This window comes from Pseudochaenichthys georgianus, chromosome 7, assembly GCF_902827115.2.
Source record: "Pseudochaenichthys georgianus chromosome 7, fPseGeo1.2, whole genome shotgun sequence".
Classification (NCBI taxonomy): Eukaryota; Metazoa; Chordata; class Actinopteri; order Perciformes; family Channichthyidae; genus Pseudochaenichthys; species Pseudochaenichthys georgianus.
The window spans coordinates 11,077,430-11,096,683 of NC_047509.1; the positions used below are offsets into that span (position 1 = coordinate 11,077,430).

Here is a 19,254-nt window from a genome sequence, read left to right on the forward strand (position 1 = left end):
AAATTCCGCTATCTTGACGCGTTGTTTTCGTTCATTCAACAAGAACCCGGGCTGAAGTCGAATAGTCCATTTAGCTTAGGAACCTTCCTAAAGGAGTGAAATGACCCGGAAGTCCCTCAGTGGCAGCCATGATAAGTGCCGTTCGAATTCTCTAGAATGATGAGAATGATAGGAAAGGAGGTTTCAAACTTCCTTTATAACCTCCTTTAGTTTAGGAACCACTGGACCTCCCTAACCAACAGGAGAAGCGAAAATGCTGCCCCACAATGCATTGCAGCCGCAGCATTTGCCGTCACTCAACAGTCGGTCGTTCACGGAAACAAACGATGACGACGGAGAAATGATATCATGAAAGTTACGGTGCTTATTAAGCTTTTTAAAACATAGGTGGTAAGTTGCCAAAGTGCTTTGTTCTGAACGTTCATCAGTATTATAATCAAAGAGAGAAATATGAACGTTAGTTTTTACTGAAATGATCAAATAAAGTCAACATTTCACAGTCTTTACTGAGCTGTGTGGAGTTTGTTCAACTTTTAAAAGATGTTTGAATGGTGATATACACAGTGATAGATGTTAAGGACTAACGTTTATAATAAATACATCTGTATTGATTTAAGATCTTTAGTTCATACAATCATACGTATTGGGATCATTTGTATTAATGTGGACCGGAGGGAGAGGGTGACGAGCAGAAGTTTCACTTTCCTTTTTTATTTCAATTCCAACTTTGGTCCTGAAGAATATGTTTCTCTGTTGTCCACGTTCATAAAGCAAAGCAGCAGCATCAGAGCACGGTGCAGAGTCTCTAGATGAGTTCACAGGAGTCCCTCGTTCTTATTAAACATCCATGTTGTAGTCCGCTGTATAGAGAACTGTAGTTTCCATGGTTTCCCCACAGCAGCAGACGCACACAATGACGTCCGCTGGCACATCATAAACACGTCGGATAGTGAAAGTGCATTCGGATTCTCTAAAGTACCGCAGTCTCTTCTCCTAAATCCTTTTGAATTCTCCTATCCTCTATCCCTTAACCCCGTGACGTTTCACTCAGAGGTCAAGGAATAGACGATAGGGTTAGAATTTAGGAGCTGGTCTTTGGACTATTCGACTGCAGCCCCGGGGTTGCGTTCCAATAGTCCATTTAGTTTAGGAACCTTCCTAACCAAGTGAAATGACCCGGAAGTCCCTCAGTGGCAGCCATGTTAAGTGCCGTTCCAATTCTCTAAATGAAAGGAAAGGAGGTTTCAAACTTCCTTTATAACCTCCTTTAGCTTAGGAACCACTGGACCTCCCTTGAAGAAAGGAGAGGAGAAAATGCTGCCCCACAATGCATTGCAGCCACAGCATTTGCCGTCACTCAACAGTCGGCCAGGCATTCACAGAAACAACCGATTATGACCGATAAATTATATCATGAAAGTAGTGACGAGCATAAATTTCACTTTCCTTTTTTATTTCAATTCCAACTTTGGTCATGAAGAATATGTTTCTCTGTTGTCCACGTTCATAAAGCATAAAGCAACAGCATCAGAGTACGGTGCAGAGTCTTATTATACATCCATGTTGTAGTCCGCTATAGAAAACTGTAGTTTCCATAGTTTCCCCACAGCAGCAGACGCACATTTATGACGTCCGTTGGCGCATCATAAACACGTCGGATAGTGAAAGTGCATTCGAATTCTCTAAAGTACCGCAGTCTCTTCTCCTAAGTCCTTTTGAATTCTCCTATCCACTATCCCTTAACCCCGTGACGTTTCACTCAGAGGTCAAGGAATATGAGATAGGGTTAGAATTTAGGAGCTGATTTTTGGATTATCGGAACGCAACCCTGCTGTTGTCAATGGTTATGACGCAAGCAAATACGCGTGTTGCGTGACAACCTCCTACCCCTCGCATGTTCATTAAAGGAGAATGCCACAACATTTAGAAAGTTAATGTTATATTATTCATAATGTAAGTATATTTAAAATACAATCTTCACATCCAATCCAACTACCTATATGACAATGTTTTAATTAGTATTCAATTCATGGAGCAAACCCCTCCACCATTGTGGGATGCTGCTGAGTATCTAATGTGTCATCACCATGAGGGATGCTTGAGGGAGTGTTTGTTAGTGAGGTAAGTGTTCATGTATTTGTTATAATCAGGTTCTTAAAATGATATACATATTACACCCCTGGCCCTGTGTGATTATTACATATTTAATTCCAAACCCATGGGCATTAACTGCTGCTACGACAGATTGCACACTGCTGGGAAGGCTGTGTATTACATTTTGGACCCTGACTGCAGGAATGTTGCTCCCATTCGTCTATAAAAGCTTTACTGGGGTTGGACATTGAAGCTGGAAATAAGGCCTTGGGATTCATTGTTCTAATTCATCTGAACGTCTGTGTTGGTGGTTGATGCCGGGGCTCTGTGCAGTCAAGATATTTCACACCAAACTATGAACAAAAAATGTTATGAACCTTGTCTGTGCATGCAGGGCTGGAATGTAACTGGGTACATGTTCTCAAGTACTGCACTTAAGTACAACCTTGAGGTACTGAGTTCACTTTAACAGTGTTGTCCACATTGGGCTTATACATAGTGCATGTTTCTATGTATTTGTATTGTTATTACTAGGAAGAGTATTATTTGATGACCCCATACTAAGGTGGACCAAATAAAGGTGTTTTGCTAACCTTTGTTTTATTTTAAATTATAAAACAATGACAACAACTGAGCACAAAATAAAGAAACAAAAAGCAGCGTTAGGATCACAAAGAGAGGTTTCTGGACACTATGTTCTGCTTCAGATGCAACAACATCAATTCAAGGAATTGAGGTAATTCTGTTGAAACATATACCAGGAGAAAAACATACATGCATTTGAAATTCAGTGGCATTCCTCATTCATTCTACATCTTATGTCATACAGGAAATATGCCATGTTACTCATTTTACTCATTTTTTTATTAGCTGAAAAGAAAATATCCTCAGTGTCTAACTAATACACCATCACATTAAACAACCCTTCGTCTGTAAGATATGTGCTTATTTAGTAAAATGATGTTCGTCAGTACAAGATAAACTGGAAATACTACATAGTTTTTGCTCATTATTCCTAGCTGGATCTCTGAGAGGACAGATGGCGAGAGGGGGATGGCCACTAGGGCGGGGACTAAAGTCAGAATGGGCTTCAAACTCTCAGTCCATCAAGAAAACACAATGACTTATCCCAAAGATATTCCTAGATACTTAACCAGAGAGTATTGCCTCGTCCACATGATGGTTGAGCAGCACATCCACATGATCTGCCTCCAGAGATGCACCTTCTGTCCATTTGGTAGCCCTTTGAAACTCAGGAAGTAGTGGTAAACAAACTGTCTGGAGATCCCTGATGCTCTCTTAAAGTTCAGTGTGTGGGCAAATAAAGGGATCCGGCTCTCAAATGATATGAACAAGGGAGAGGTCTTTCCACCATTTGTCAGTCACAGTTATAAATTCTCACATACAGAACATACCCTGAATGCCTCACACAGATTGAATAGCTTCAGATCATTTGCGAGACCCATTTCAGGGAGTGCTAAAAAACTCACTGGCAAGGACCTTTGTATATTTGTATTATGTAAGAAGGCCATGCTTTTAGAGATTACACAGTAACAATAAAATGTCTAATCTAATGCTTATGATTTCATCGTGTGTAATATTAACTTAAAGCTAATATTACTGCTGTATTATGGATGAGTGCAATCATTAAAAAAACAGCAAGAATGATGACCAGGACATGTAGCAAAGGGATGTTTAATGATTTCTTTGGACAATGAAATGTACATGTCCATTGTTGATGTATTACAAACAAGAGAATAAGAAAATTAACTTGGTGTTGTGTCAGCATTCCCAGTTCAACCTCATTTTCTTGTGTGATGTCAACTAAAAGATTCAAAATGGAGCAAAACAAGATGTCTGGAGTTTCACGCAAGGACTGACCAGTAGGGGGAGAGCCAGCTCTTGCAGACAAAAACTAAAACTAGTGAGTGGAACTACACTGCATGAGTATCTGCTATGCCCAGTTCCACTCACGTACCATTTGGCACTTTTGTTTCCATTTGGGGAAACTAAACGTGGAATAATCCAGTCCAATACTCATGATCTGAGACAAAGACCAGACATAGCGTTTCAGGAGTGAGCTGATGCAAACACAAGCAAACATGGCTGAGAATGCGCACACAGACACACAGCTGAATTCATGATGAGATTAAATAAAAAGAAATCACTTTAAATAAAAAGATGCAGATGATCATTGCCTTGGCACATTATGGATTCCTTTGCAGCACCATTAATTATTATAAGAACAGAAGTCATGACGTGTTTCGGTCGACTTCATTTCGGATGGAAGTCAAACATTTCAAATGACTTTAACATTTAAATTAAAAAATATGTACCACAGTTCATTCTCACCAAACGGGTGGGAGTTCAAGCTGCTAGAAAGGGCAGCGAAGGAGACTGCCCGTTAAGCAGTCAACTAAGAACGCACGTGGCTGCACCAAACCTCATTTCTTACTGACGAACACGATTTGGATTTCAATTATTTGTCAATGTCTCTAAAGCATTTGGCCAGTTAATTTGTAGTTATATAATAAATAATTCATCCATAGTGGTTTTTACTGTCAAGTTTTTGTTCAACCTGAGATTTGTTCAAGGGCAGTCAGTTCATAAAAGAAATAAGCATTCATCCTTCATGATAAAGTTGTATTGGAAATGCTGAATTAAATAATTTAAGACTTGTATCTACGGCGGTGCCCGATCTGAAGCGATTTTATTATTGCTATGCTGATCCATTTCCTTTCCAGTGGCAAGTAAACTCCCACCCTCTCACACGCAGTGCTGTTGAATGGGAATGCCATATCAAGTGGTCACTGTCTTGGTCCCCTACGTCGCGTGAGGATGCAGTGAAACGCAGAACAATGAGGCAAACGAAGGTGAGCAAACTCGATCTGAGGTGAATGGAAAAGTGCAGTGATCAAGTCAACATGAGCTGTAAATGCATACAACGTCATACATTCCTCCTGTAGCTCACTGGCAGGGCAGTCATTCCTCACGTGCCTTCACAACAAAAACAAAAACAAATGTAAGACTTTAACAATGGCTATTCACAGACACAGACTGTGTAGTGTGCGTTTGTGATGAGGAGAGGAAGAGAGAAAGAGAGGTGGAGCGCTAATATATCATGAAATGACATGTACTCGATTTATAAAAAACTACCGTGGTACTGAACACTGACCTCTTTCTAACAAATAATCTGGTATACAACATTTACAAAATGAACATTGTAATAGTGTGATATTTATAATATATATGCTACTGCCTTCCTCTGGTTCTCTGCATTGGTTAAACCTCCAACCCCTCCTTTTGATTGGTACGCAGTAACGCGTACACAGCACACCCGACGAGTAGCAGCCTAATACAAATAGAGAACAGGAAGACTCTGTGGACAGTGAGTACACCTGCATGTGTGTCCTGAGTGTGTGTGTGTGTGGTAGCTCCGCTCGTCCACCAGGCAGCCACAAGTTGCCGGTAGACTCAGCAGTGAAGGGAAATTTAAGAGAGAGAGTAAACTTCTGGGATACCAAGATTCTTCAGCTCACGTGGTACAGGATGTCCTTATCCAAGATACTTGCACATTTAAGACAGTCCTGATATACTTAAGGAGATAATAATTATTATAATGTCAATAATAACAATAGTATTAAACATGTGTCATGGTTATTTCTGTCCCATGGCAGCAGGGGGGGGGGGGGGGGGGATAGTCTGCAATATTCTGGATTGTTTTCGGTGTGTGATCGCCACATTTCTCCCGCCGTCAGCTGTTGTGAGGGATCGGCCTCTGTGCATCCGTGTGTGTTTGTCTCCGTGTGTGTTTTGTGTCAATGAATGTGTGACTTGAGTCTGGATTTTTTGTTCTCGATGATCTGTGCTGGTTCACTCTCAGAGGCGGGTTTGGGCCTCGGGGACGTAGATTTCGATGCTGTCGGCGCTTTCCGTGGCCGAGTTCTGTCGTACTGACGCCGCGCGCTTTGCCGCCATCAAGCGTTTCCTGGCTTCTTGCCGCTGCTTGTCCACGGCCGAGTCCACGCTTCTGTCCTTCCCTGCCGACAGCTTGGGCTTAGTCTGCTTCTTTGGCACAGATGATGGAAGCTGCTTGTTTTCGTCCTGAGGAAATCATGTCAAGAAGGAAAAGGAATAAGGTACGGTGTGGTACCAGCCGAGAACACAACCTGGTGATGAACACTCATCCGTTAGTCACTTAGCATGCCAACTGCTACCTCGACTAACCAACAGGTAGCTCGTCAAAAGAGAAATGTAAAAAGGGTCATATTCATTTACAAGATATTAAGAGACAATATTCGCTTTGGTAAAGCCGACACCAGCAAACGTTTGGCACTTTCACTTGATCATTTTAACAATTCCTCATTAAAAATAGATGCTTGAGTTACAACTTTGGATCCAAAAAGCCGATCATAATCGCCCTACACCAAACTTCACCTTCTTCTCTGGTTTTGCAGGAAGTTGCCAGTTGTTGGCTTTCAGTTGGTAGAGCTCGTCAAACTTCATGCTGATGTCCTCTATTGAGAGTTGTAGCAGATCCCAGAACCCTGCGAGGTCCTGCGCTGTTGGTCGTGGGTTGGCATTAACGTCCTAGTGAGAGGAAAACGAGAAGTATATGACTTTGATCAAATCAGAGAGCAATAATCATATTCCTCCTCTCACGCATATTTTTCCTACGCAGCTCCTTCAAGCAAATGGATGAAGAGTAAAATGACATTTGACCAGTGGCGACCGTCAGGGCCATCAAGGTATTCAGAGAATACCCTGGAACACTCAGATAAAACAAACAAAAAATCGATTTAATTATATAAATAAAATGAATAAATGAGAATGGTATCCGTGTTGTTGATCGAAGCAATTCATGCCGTTTTATTGTTTTTAACGTTAAATTGACAAGTGCAACAGGTGAAGATGAAGTTGTTGCAGAATTGTTATGAGTACCCTTTTCAAGACGACAATTCAGTGAAAAGACGGACATTATAACGCTGCGGCGCCCCCCGCCCCGGGGGGGGGTCTTCAAATGTCATGCCAGAAAGGATCGTTTCATCTCTGAATGTAATTGGAAGACTTCTGCATGTCAGTATGTACATGACGAGTTTGTAGGAAGCAGGTCAGTTGGAGATTGAGAAGCCAATAAAAACATCTGGTAAGTAGAGGAGTGTATCAAGAGAGACATTCAATAGGATGTAATGAAGCCACTCACCAAGTTCTCATTACAGAGTCCTCGGAACTGCTCAAACTTCTTTGTGATGAGGAGCTGAGCGCTGCCTACTGCACTGCGGACCGTCCCCAACACTAAGAGAGAGAAACATATAATACAATCAGCAAGTTTTCAGAGAGTAGAAACATTTGGAGCTTTAGGATACATAAAACTACAAAAGGGAGGTGAAAAGGCAGCTATCCTGATTGAAAGAACATGAAAGGGTTAGGTAGCCCCATTGGGGCAAAGTGGAGGGTTACTATGATTTTATACTTGCATCTAGTATTGAAATATTTATCTTGACATTTAGCACTTAACAGTGCGATTTCCTGACAAGTAAAATTCTAAGCACATCTTAAGGATATTACAAATGTGTATCCTTTTTTATTTAAATTCATAATTCGGGTCCACAGAGAGCAGAAGGACTGATGGAGCCTCTGAATCTAGTGTGCTGCTTGCTCATTCATATTTAAGTCACTGCAGAGATAGATCTGCCTAAAAGCCTGAGTGGTATTCTGGGAGATGAAAAAGTGAAACGACTGCGGTTGCTCTGTTGCAGCCAAAACAAAGTGCACTCCCCTGCAATGAGCTTGTTCTGTTTCTGTGAGCTGATGGCAGTAAGGGCTGTGCATCTTCACTGGTCTCACCATTCGATTACGATTATCCTGTCTTCGATTCAATTCGATATCCCGATGCATCCCGATTCATACCAATGCGCTGCATCCTCAATTTTCTATATTACTGCACATGGCTTATTTTTCATCAATGCATACATGCAGTAAATACATATGAACTCTCATTATTTAGAAAGTGCTTCAGAAATCAATAACATAAATGTCATGACATTAATTTATAAACCAAAATAAATGAACTGTATAGGTCTAGCCTCCCTATATCTGTGTGTGAAGTTGTTCCATCCTCAAAAACAAAAAAATAATGCTTCTGCAGTCTAGCAACGACCTTCTGTTAAAAAAGGACACTGAATGTGGCATCACACACAGGACTTGAGTCTGAACAGCAGAGTATATACAACAGCATATACAAACAAAAATACTGCATGTGGGTGCACACTCACATTCTCTGTCTTACTGTTACATAAATCCCATGAATGTATGAGATTAAATTAGCTTCATTATATCTCAGTGATTAAGTGAATAATAAAGTTTCTATCGGGTCACTATCAGCCTGTCACTAATTATTTTCAGGGAGGGGGCGGGGCTTGGAGGAACGGAGAGGAGACGGTGATCGCGGAAGCTTTTTTCCTCCTGCCTTCACAAACGTATATATCGTCTGAAAATTGCTAGAGGACATTCATACTCTGCAATCCAAGACTTAATTAAATCCACCAAAAACCTGACATGATTGTAACACGATTATTTTTGAAAAACATAAATCCCTGTGTGTCTCTGAGCCGCAGCGACACGGAGTGATTCGGAGCGGGTCCTTCTGCTGCTGGTTCTGGACTGGTGTTCTTGTGTTGGTGGATAAAGCAGACTGCTAAGTGTTTGGTGTTGCTGTGCCGCTGTCACGTCTGTTCCCTGATCTCTGCGTCACCGACCAATTTGATATTAAAGTGTGAGAAAAAAAAACCGTTATAGTAAAGCCGCGGCCGGAAAATCAGGAAGCAACGTTACTACGCTATAATCGATTATCTTCCGTCACTGCATCGATACCGAATCGTCCACGTCCGCATCGCAATGCATCGTAGAAACGATTACTTTCAACACCCCTAGTAATGACTGTCTCATTGTTCATGGTAAACACAGACAAGCCCTAGCCTCTGTCTGTGGAGCCTACTAACAACAACATCGATTCCATTCTTTAAGTTACACAATGACAAGCCATTAACTCTACTTGATTTATTTCTGTGTATTTGAAGTCTTTCCTTTGTCTCTTTTTGTTACGATTGATCTAGAAAGATGTCCTTGAAATGACCTACTTTTTTAAGATTAAGCTTTTCATCCAAGATACTTTTAAGAACACTAAGAAGGCTAATTTTTCACATTTACCAAGTAGCTTCAGATCTAAAATATCATCTGATTTATTGTCTAGTGTAAGTTGGTCCAAAGTAAATGAATAGTTATTTCATGCACTTGTATCTCTTACCCTCCTCTGAAATCGTGTTGTCTTTGGTCTCCTTCTCCATCTGTTGACACCAGCCCTCCATGCGCCCCGCCTCCGCCTGCAGCAGCTTCATAAACCAGTTCCCGTCTCGGAGGCAGGCTGGCGTCCCGGGCTGAGCACCCTCTCCGGGGGTGCTGCAGTTCCCGGTCTCCAGGCTGGGGTCAGGCGGTGGCAGCGAGGAGGGGTCTAAAGCCGGGTCCAGAGTCTCCGGGGGCGAGTTGGATATCCTGGAGGCGGCTGAGGAGTGTTCGAGGGGCTTCTGCTCCATGGCTTTGTCCTGTCTGGTGGCGTTCACCGTTTGACTGTTGGTGCCGTTGGTTGTGATGTTTTCTGTGGTCGCGGCGTCCTGGGGCTCCTGAGGCTCCGTCTCGGTGTTTTGTCTGGACGCCATGCTGTTGTCCCGGCTGAGACTGCAGAGACAGGCATTAACATCAGCTCCTGACAGACAGTTAAATAAATAAGATGATGAAGTGTGTGTCAAACACGTCCCACAGTGACAGTTTGGGGTCACCGTGCTTAAGTGACAGGACATTATTGCAGCTGATGGTTCAGTAGGATCTATTGCAAAGGAGCCCAAGTATACAACAACGAGGCTTCAGAGATAACGAGCAGCAGGAAAGGAAGCAGGCCGTCAACCAAATGGGATGAGGGGAAACGACAGTGCGTTGGAAAGGTTGAAATGCCCAGTTGTTCAGGTCACTATGGTCATAACTGGAGTAAAGAGGAGATCAGTCAGAACCATGGGCTGCTGCCAGGCTGACTGCTGAACGACCCTGACAACAGGCTGATGCACTGACTGAAGATTCACCCGCCACACGTGCACAAGACAGAATGACAATGCGAGTGTGTGCACTTCCTGAGGGGAAAGCAGGAAACAGCTAGAGTGCATTCAGACAGACAAGAAGTTGAGGATGAGCCATCGGGCTGAAATCATTGTCACAAGAATAAAAAGCACCAAGTGGAGCTTTCTTGTAACCTTTCAGTTCGGCTTGTTCAGTGTGACTGACCCAAACATATTCTTGAGGTCTAACAAACATGTATAAGAAGAGGTTTGCTCTTCCATGTTTGAAATTGTGCATTGTTCACATCTAAGTGTGCTTGCTTTAAGTCCTCTTCACTGCTGACAACCTGTCAATCAGCAGCATGGCATGAAACTAACAGGGATGTGTATCGTGTAACCAAAATGATCATAAACAAAGACCCACTTGTTAAAAACCTCATAGAACTACTTGTCAAATACTCAACAAGGTACCTTTAGAAAAGATGTCCTGCTTTAAATGCAATTAAACATGATTTATATTACTGTATGGAAACTGTAGGTTACTACATTTCTTTATTTACTCCACTTGTTCATACGTCGTGGTGCTTAAGCTCAGCACGATTGGCATGTATGCAAAACGGTGATGGACTGTATGAGGCATAGAAAATTGTGAATACTCTTTTCAAGATAAGATGTGAAGTCACAAGCCAATCATATCTCAATAGACTCATACAAAGATTCCAATAGGGGAAAGCATTACCATATGTATAGGGTAATATCCCATCTTCTCATATCTAATAGATCCATCTTCAGAGCACCATTGTGAGGCATGTCACCCATCAGATCACTCGTGGCTACCATTCACTGTTACATTAAATATGAGTGTATACTTACGGCCTGCCGTTCTCCACTTGAACTCCGATAGACTGAAAGGTGAGGGGTGCAGTCAGGGGTAAGGGTTCTTCTCTTAACACTGGGAGAACACAATCCACCTGAAAAATCATGGACAGAAAAGTCAAATAAAGCCGTAGGATGGGGAACTGGGACTGTCTTTAGTCTCCTCCCAGTAGGATTGTATCTGAATATAAATAAGGCAATTGTTACCTGGATTCCGATAGAGGACAGTTTCCTCTTGGTTGCAGTCGGCGGTTGCTGTAGGGTGAATCCGAAGCTCAGGGTGTCATTTTGGGACTGGGTAGATGTGGAAGTGGTGGAAGTGGCGACACTGCTGCTGCTGCTGGTGGTGGTGGTGGGAGGAGGGAGGTCTCGGGGGGCTGGGACAGGATGGACAGAGGCTGCAGCGGGGGCAGGGGCTGCAGCAGGGACAGGGACTGGGGGAGGCCGGGTCCCCTTTGCCAGACTGCCTGTGCGGATGCTACAGAGACTGTCAGATGAGTTGCTGCGTCCTGATTGGCTGTTGGCCTCGCTGCCACGGTCCTGATGGTCAAGGTATACGTCCTGGGCTGACTCTGTGCTGCTCTGCACAGTCACCGAGATGAGGGGCTTGGATGTGGTGCGGGGGGGGACTGGAGGAGGAGCCTTCCTACTGCTGACTGCAACCGGGAAGAGAGGAAAGGAGACTTCGAATGAGAAATCGGCTTATTGTCGCAGGACATCAGACAAAAGCACAAGGAATATAAAACTGTGCTACTTGACATTAGCCAGCTGGCGCCTATAAAACTTCATAACACAAAAGCATAAACAAACCTGCCCTTTGCCCTTATTGCTGCCACCATCAGGCTGTACTTCGAGCTTCCTCTGTGTCCTGTAAACCTGCGTCAAACGGTCTGTCTCTGAAGACCTTCCTCTACATGCCACACCTTTGCATCCATTTTGCACTGGGGACTATCAGACAAGACAACACTGATCATAGCCTATTTTTACCAATCAGTTTTAGGAACAATAGCACCACAGGAAAAGTCCCATTTCTTTCCTGTTTGTGTCACGACTTTATCTGAACAACCATGAACATTAAACAACAGGGAGTGTTCCTGCTACTGGTGATGAGTTCACTATTCAGTCGATGTAAAGCTATACAAAAATATAAATATACAAAAAATATATATACAAAAAAGTGAACTCTGAGTTTGAATATTGCGACTTTAGGGTAGGTGGAATATATTTATATCAAGTCCCATGTTCAATGCAGTGAGTGCAGGGATTTGATTGACAAAATGAGGTTAGACCCTGGGCTTCTCAGCTGATAATTAGAGTCCTGGCGCTTGGGGACCAGCCCTGAGTGGACGTCATGAATCGATGAAAGGAAACTTGCAGACTTGGATAAGGAGGCTGAAGCTCCACAATGCCCTTCTGATAAGTCCACAATGAGCTGAATGTTTGATTGTTTTTTTATTTCTGCTGTAGAAATTAACGGCATTTAAACTACTAGCAAACAGAGTTTCATCTTACTTGCTTTTCTCTCTGATCAATGCTCCCGTGCTCTCAACTTGTTTATTTGTATTACGACAGTTCAGTCCTGCAAACTCCACTCTCCTTACAGAAACACTAACATCTACAGAAATCTATCCACAAGTTAAAATGATGTATGTGTACACAGTGTGCGAAAAAGTACACGTCCCACCGTCCGGGACGTGTTATTTACAATATCGGACAAGTAGATCTGTCAATTGACTTGTCCGGCGGACAAGTGACGTTTATTGACAAATTATTGATACATTCAGTTTACAAAAGGCAGAACTCATTCGCAAATTGTACGTGTCCGCCATTGTTCATTTAGAAATGTTAGTTTCGGTTCTGCTTGTCGATTCCTAAGGAAATACATCTCGCCGCTTTCTGTACAGTTAGACGGGGGCGGGGCGGGAAGTGTAGCACATGGGTGTAGCACGGTGGCAGGGTTGGGAAGCAAAACTCGGTTCCGAGTAGGAACAAATAACAATTGTCCGGTACCGGGATTAATAAGAGTTGTGAGGACAGGAGGCGAGGCCGAGCCCCGCGGACTGCAGCTCTCTTTCTCTATGCTCCGGATCAGCTGATCGCTGCACGGTGCAGCTCAGCGTCCCTCTCTCTCTTTCTACACACCGCTACCCGTTGAACAGCCTCATCTTTGTCAAACTGTCTTATGTTCTTTCTCTAACACATAATGAAGGTTATTAAGCGTTTTAACTCCTGTGTTGTTAATATTGACCACCATTTCCTTTATGAAGTAAAGCAGCCTCCCTGTCTGTGTCCTCGCGCTGTCCTCACATCCCTGGACCCCCAGACTTGGAGGAGCACAGGGATGTCAGTATTGTTTATGAAGCAGGGTATAGAAAGTACATTATTGAAATGAAAATACTATTTATTTACTTTTACAAACAGTGAGCAGCTGGGCAGGTTGCAGCATGTGTGTTGCAGGACATGTGTAAGCGTCTTTGAGTTGTAGAAAAGCGCTAGGCCTATAGGCTATACATCTAATGTGTCATTATTATTATTAGGTTATGTCCTATGTGTTGGACATGTGTGGTTAGACTCTGTCTCACAGGCAGGTTGCAGCATGTGTGTTGCAGGACATGTGTTGGACACACAGACTGTGTGGTTGGTCTCTGTCTCACAGGCAGGTTGCGGTGTAACATCAGAGGAGACTGGGCCAATTGTACATTCTCAAACTGCACCACTTAGAACTAACTAAACAATGCATAGATTATTTTTATATAATTGTATTCAATAACCGTAAGAAATTAAACAGTATGAAGTGATTTGTAAATAGGAATACAGATTTGACTTAATGTTTTCATAAATATATTTTTCTCCCAGTTTGACCCTCTCAAAGAACCGGAATCGAGAACCGAAAATAACCGGAATCAAAAAGCAGAACCGGAATCGTTAAAATCCAAACGATACCCAACCCTATGTGTGATGCAGTAAAATCGTACCGCTCACTTACGTTAGCGGTGTCGTAAAAAAACGTGGGGAAATGTAAAATACGATGACGAAGAAGAAGATTCCAGTGGCCCCAATTTTTTTTCAATTCTGGACAAGTGAAAAATGTATTCGGACAAGTAAATTGCCAAACTCACTTGTCCATGGACAAGTACTCTCTAAAAACTTTTTCTCACACTGACTTCTACAGTGATATACCCATAGACTGCATTTGTAATAGAAAGGGTATGCAACATTTTTTATGGGCCATAATCAATATTTGTATAAGCATGTATTAAAAGGTCCCATGTCATGCTTTTCCGGTTATTACCCGTCCCCTTGTGTGTTATGTAGCTTTGTATGCACGTAGACGGTCTGCAGAGTCACAAACCCTCAAAGTACACCCTGTAGCGAGTAAAACTCTAACACAGAAAAGACCTGTCTATGCTGCCCCTGAACGCCTCGTTGGAGATTTCTCTTTTTCCATTGTTTACTTCTTGGGTTTAGTGACGTCTTTCGGGTATAGTGACGTAACAAACTCCCAGCCAGGCTACGGGTGGGTGTGTGTGTGTGTGTGTGTGTGTGTGTGTGTGTGTGTGTGTGTGTGTGTGTGTGTGTGTGTGTGTGTGTGTGTGTGTGTGTGTGTGTGTGTGTGTGTGTGTGTGTGCTGGGTTTCGCTGTGTCTCACAGGCGGCCACTGGGCTCACAGGGAGGGGGGGGGCAGGAGCTCCAACAAGCCATTTAGGACAGAGAGTGAATACACATTTTAAATCGCGATTACGATTATGGCTTGCGACGATTATGAAAACAGCATAATTGACAAAATACGATTATTTTGCTGGGTGCGTTTCGCCCCTCCCTAAAAGCCCACTCGGCCACGTGGGAGTGACATGTGTTGTGAGTGTTCAGCGTGAGCGAAGATGTCAGAACAAGAGCAGCAACTCGTTAAAAAGAAGGGTAAAACTATTTCCACTATTTGCAAGTACTTTGTCATTACATTTAACATCGCTAAAGATATGTGCCCAGTTAGCACTGTTAGCAACCAGGGCTTCAAGCAACTTGTCAACACGTTGGACAAGCGTTACGCGATGCCGTCTCGGAATTATTTCAGCAGGTCTGCGCTGCCTGCACTATATGACAAATGCCGTGGGGAAGTTGAGAGAGATGTGGCTTCAGCTGACTACTTTGCTACCACAACAGACCTATGGTCTAGCCGAGGGGTGCCCAACCAGTCGATCGCGAGATGTGTCTAAAAATAGAACAACAATATTCTGTTTTATCGTTAATGTCCTGTAACATAATCTTCCTGTGCCAGAATAATGCACTTGAACGCATCACAGCTTTGTGATTGGCCGGCGTCACCCCATGTGCGTGGCTGAGGGTCTTCAGTCCAGGTGGCAATATTGTCACCTGCCTGCGCTCATCTCTGAAACCAGACCATGTAAACAGGCTGGTGTTTCTTGCAAAAAATCTTTAAGAGATGACATGAGCAGCCTTACCAGCATTTGCCATGGTGGCCTAAACATTTTTATTTGGTCTTAAATTGTAGTTCAACATTTATTTCCTGTTACTTCTGGACCATGACGGTTGGCCAGCCTTCAACGTTTAACTGAGTGGAATATGTTGAATATGTTTTACCAAAATGTTGGCTATATGTTAAGGAGTTTTCAGCAGGTTGTGACCGTGCACTGCATCATATGTGATTTAATTTATTTTTATTTATCATTTTAATAATATATGTTTAGTATGGTTTTGGAAGTGCGCTCCAACATATTTGTTGATCTTGTTTATTGGTAAAATATTATTTGTTTTAAAGTTCAATAAATGGTCAATGAATAATCGTCAAAATAATCGTGATATCAATTATTGACCCAAATAATCGTGATTATGATTTGCCATAATCGCACAGCCCTAATACACATACTTTACAGAGATGCTGTATGAGAAACCAATGTGAGTTTGGAAAATTGCACAATATAAATCTATTTTAGTAGACCTCAACAATGGAATTATGATCAGTAGAAATGGCCATGACATGGGACCTTTAAATAACAATATAAAAACAACTTTTAGCTCATTGCTTGTGGAGCATTTATCAGCTCATTAAGAATTGTAATGCATTTATTTTAAATCAGAGAAGTACCATCACACGGTAGACCACTTAACACGGGCAGACAATTTAACCACGGATTCACAAATTCTTTCAACAGAAACTGAAATGAGGCCAAAGACAATCTGAGTCAGGAAGGAGAAAAAGGGCTGGTGGTTTTTCTCTCATTGGTCTGACTGCAGGGTTGAGGTGGATGACAGCGTTAACTACAGTACAGCATGGGGAAACCCCAGGTCTTTCTTTAAGAATTGATGGGATGTCGGTTTATGTGTAGATGCTATTTTAACAGCTGGCAGATTGTCAACATATGACCGAAAAAGTTGGAAAACTAACAGCAGACAAATACCTCTCCCTAATAACAGCCTTCACTGACAAACATGATGGATGAAATAATTATTCTAAAATGAGCCGACCAAGAAAGTAATTCTAGGCTTACCGCTTTGGATCAATAACACAAATGTGCCGTTTCTTCTCGCCGGTAGTGGTTTAATTCTAAATAGCAACCTAACACCCTGTAATTGTGAGGGTGCTGCACTCCCGTCATCATGTGACTCACAGCACCAGTATAGCCCTCATTAAATCCCAGCAACACAAACAAACATGGCTGTGGGAATCCACCCATGCAGCCCTGGCCTCTCCTCTAAAGCACTTATCCAACCAACAACGGGACATTTATTCCCAAAGAATGAGACATGTCTTTTACTGCTCACAGATAGCACAGATGCATTACATTCCCAAACTGCCTATCATATCCGGCTACACCCTGAGTCTCAACACATGCCGTCACCGCCTGTCACATTTGCAAGGCTGCATTGTGTATCAATTAGGGGTGCAACAACTAATCGACTTAATCGATTACCAAATTAGTTGCGATTCGTTGGTGACGTCATCACGTGTGTTTTACGCGCCGTTAAGCTCCAACGTTATTGGTCTTTTTATCGGTACTGGAGACATTTAAAAAAGATATGTCATGTATTATTGCTACATAAGCATTATATCGCAGTCTTAGTGTTGCCAACTCTTTTCTAATATGCAAAAAGACAAAAAAAAAAACGTCTGATGTATTTTCGACCTTTCTACGGAGCCCCCCTGGTGACATTGGTGAGAAAAATATTAATACGTGGCCACTTTCCAATCCAGAAGAGAGATCTTTCTCTCCCCCGTCTGTGTGCGAGGGGGCGGGGCAGTTGACTAGTGCTGTAGCGACGCGTCGACAACGTCGACTTCAAAATATCGTCGACGACATATTTCCGCGTCGCTACACACACACGTGGGTCACCCACAGCAACAAGCAGTTCTAGCTGTGGTGGCTACCATTAGCAGTTAGCATTTGCTCTCCGATTTTTACATTAAAATGGAATTATGGATTATAAATTCAATCATTTTTTTTATACATAGACGTTAAAAACCTATGGATTAACCGATTCAGCCGCTTTTTCCTCTTTCTCATTTTAATGCCATTGAACACGTCTTTTGATCAGATTGACAGCTACGGTGGTGAGACGATCTCCCTAGAAGCTCTGTAAAGGTACGTGTTGTGATGACTGCATTTGCTTCCCCTGTCGCGAGTCCGGATCACTCAGTGATGATACTATATACCTACATAATCTGTGGAACCTCAGCTTTAATCGGATATCTTGTATGTGCAGCTACGATAAGTAATAAGGTTACTTTTATCTTGAGTTCTGTGCCAATGTCCGTTAGCATTTTTCGCTCAGGGGTCATTTAGATGCTTCTTATGAGACTTGTGTTTTGTTTTGGTAAACATGGTTTGCATCGTCAATTAGCTGAGATTATTTCCGTTAATCTGGTATAACACATTAATAGGTTCTTAAATATTAAGATCCCCTGAGACACAGTATCGTGAAATTTTTTTTTTTACATTACGTTTTTTATGAATTGAACAGAAAAATAATCGTTAGATTAGTCGACTAATCGATCAAATAATCGCCCGATTAATCGTTTTCAAAATAATCGTTTCCCCCCCCGGCACTACAGTTGACACACACGCAGCTGGCTACATGCAAGCAACACACTGCGGAGATGGCAGAGAGAACGCGCTCCGAGGTGTGGTTGAACTATAGCCGTGTCGATGTGGACAATGCTCGTTGCCAAAAGTGCAATAAGAGTTTAGCATGTAAGGGCGGTAACACGAGCAATTTGTCTAAACATTTAGAAAAAGTGCTCCACATTCAGACGGAGGAATGCACCGGGTTCAACTGTCTTTCTAGCAGCTCTGTAGCCCCATCCACGAGTAACGTTTCCACGTCAGATGTTATGTATGCTAGCAGCAACACACGAGTTAACTACATTATACAAACATGAGTTAATGATTAGTTATTTATTTTGTTAAAGTTTCAGCTATTCTGTTTACAGTTCTGTCATCAGATTATTTAATACGATTTGTTAAAACATGTTGTTTCTTTTGAAGTGAAATATTATTTATTTAATTTAAATAAAAAGCAATGTTAATTTTGTTCAAAATGTGTTTAGTTCATTTAATAATATATGTATTTTTGAATCAAGTATTCATCTTTATTGTCTTCATTGTTAGTTTGCCTAAAACAACCTCAAGCTACATCTAAAAGTTGATGGCGAAAGAGCGTTTGAGAAATTGTGCAAGGCATAATAGTCCGAATAGTCGATTAATCATTTCATTAAATCGATAGATTAATCGATTTTCAAATTAGTCGTTTGTTGCAGCCCTAGTATCAATAAAACAAATAGCCACACATGTACAATTCAAATGTAGCTCTAGATGGGACCGTTTTTGAGAATCTAAAATATAGGCTGAATGTGGTTTAAGATCATCGATCCACTCAAATGCAAGGGTGCTAAGAGACGGATGAGCTGCCCAGACCCTGGACCTCTGGGGGCAGACCTCCAATCCCATCACAGTTAATGCCTGATAAATGAGGATTAGACCCGTTAAAAGATCATTTCTTGTTAAATTAAAAACAACATTAGTAAGGTTTCCCGAATACAGCTGAGTCTGTGAGGGTACATTTATCAGAAACAGATCTTTTAGGCTTTGTTGTAGATCCAACAGGTTTCGTCTTATCTAATGTATGTATATTTCCTTAGTTGAATTTGTTTCAAAACTATTTC

At 42.1% G+C, this 19,254-nt stretch overlaps 1 protein-coding gene across 2 annotated transcripts in view; it reads right to left on the bottom strand.

The window, feature by feature from the left end:
* Positions 1-3,773: 3,773 nt before the first annotated feature.
* Positions 3,774-19,254, bottom strand: part of dlgap4a (discs, large (Drosophila) homolog-associated protein 4a) — a 95,577-nt gene continuing 80,096 nt past the window's right edge. For both annotated transcript variants that reach the window (XM_034087186.2, XM_034087187.2), the window contains 6 exons: positions 11,283-11,731; positions 11,073-11,170; positions 9,401-9,828; positions 7,298-7,389; positions 6,532-6,684; positions 3,774-6,198 (listed from right to left, as the gene is read on the bottom strand). In XM_034087186.2, the coding sequence (XP_033943077.1) occupies positions 5,974-6,198; positions 6,532-6,684; positions 7,298-7,389; positions 9,401-9,828; positions 11,073-11,170; positions 11,283-11,731 (1,445 nt within the window). In that variant the 3' untranslated portion in view covers positions 3,774-5,973. The remainder of the gene's footprint in view (positions 6,199-6,531; positions 6,685-7,297; positions 7,390-9,400; positions 9,829-11,072; positions 11,171-11,282; positions 11,732-19,254) is intronic.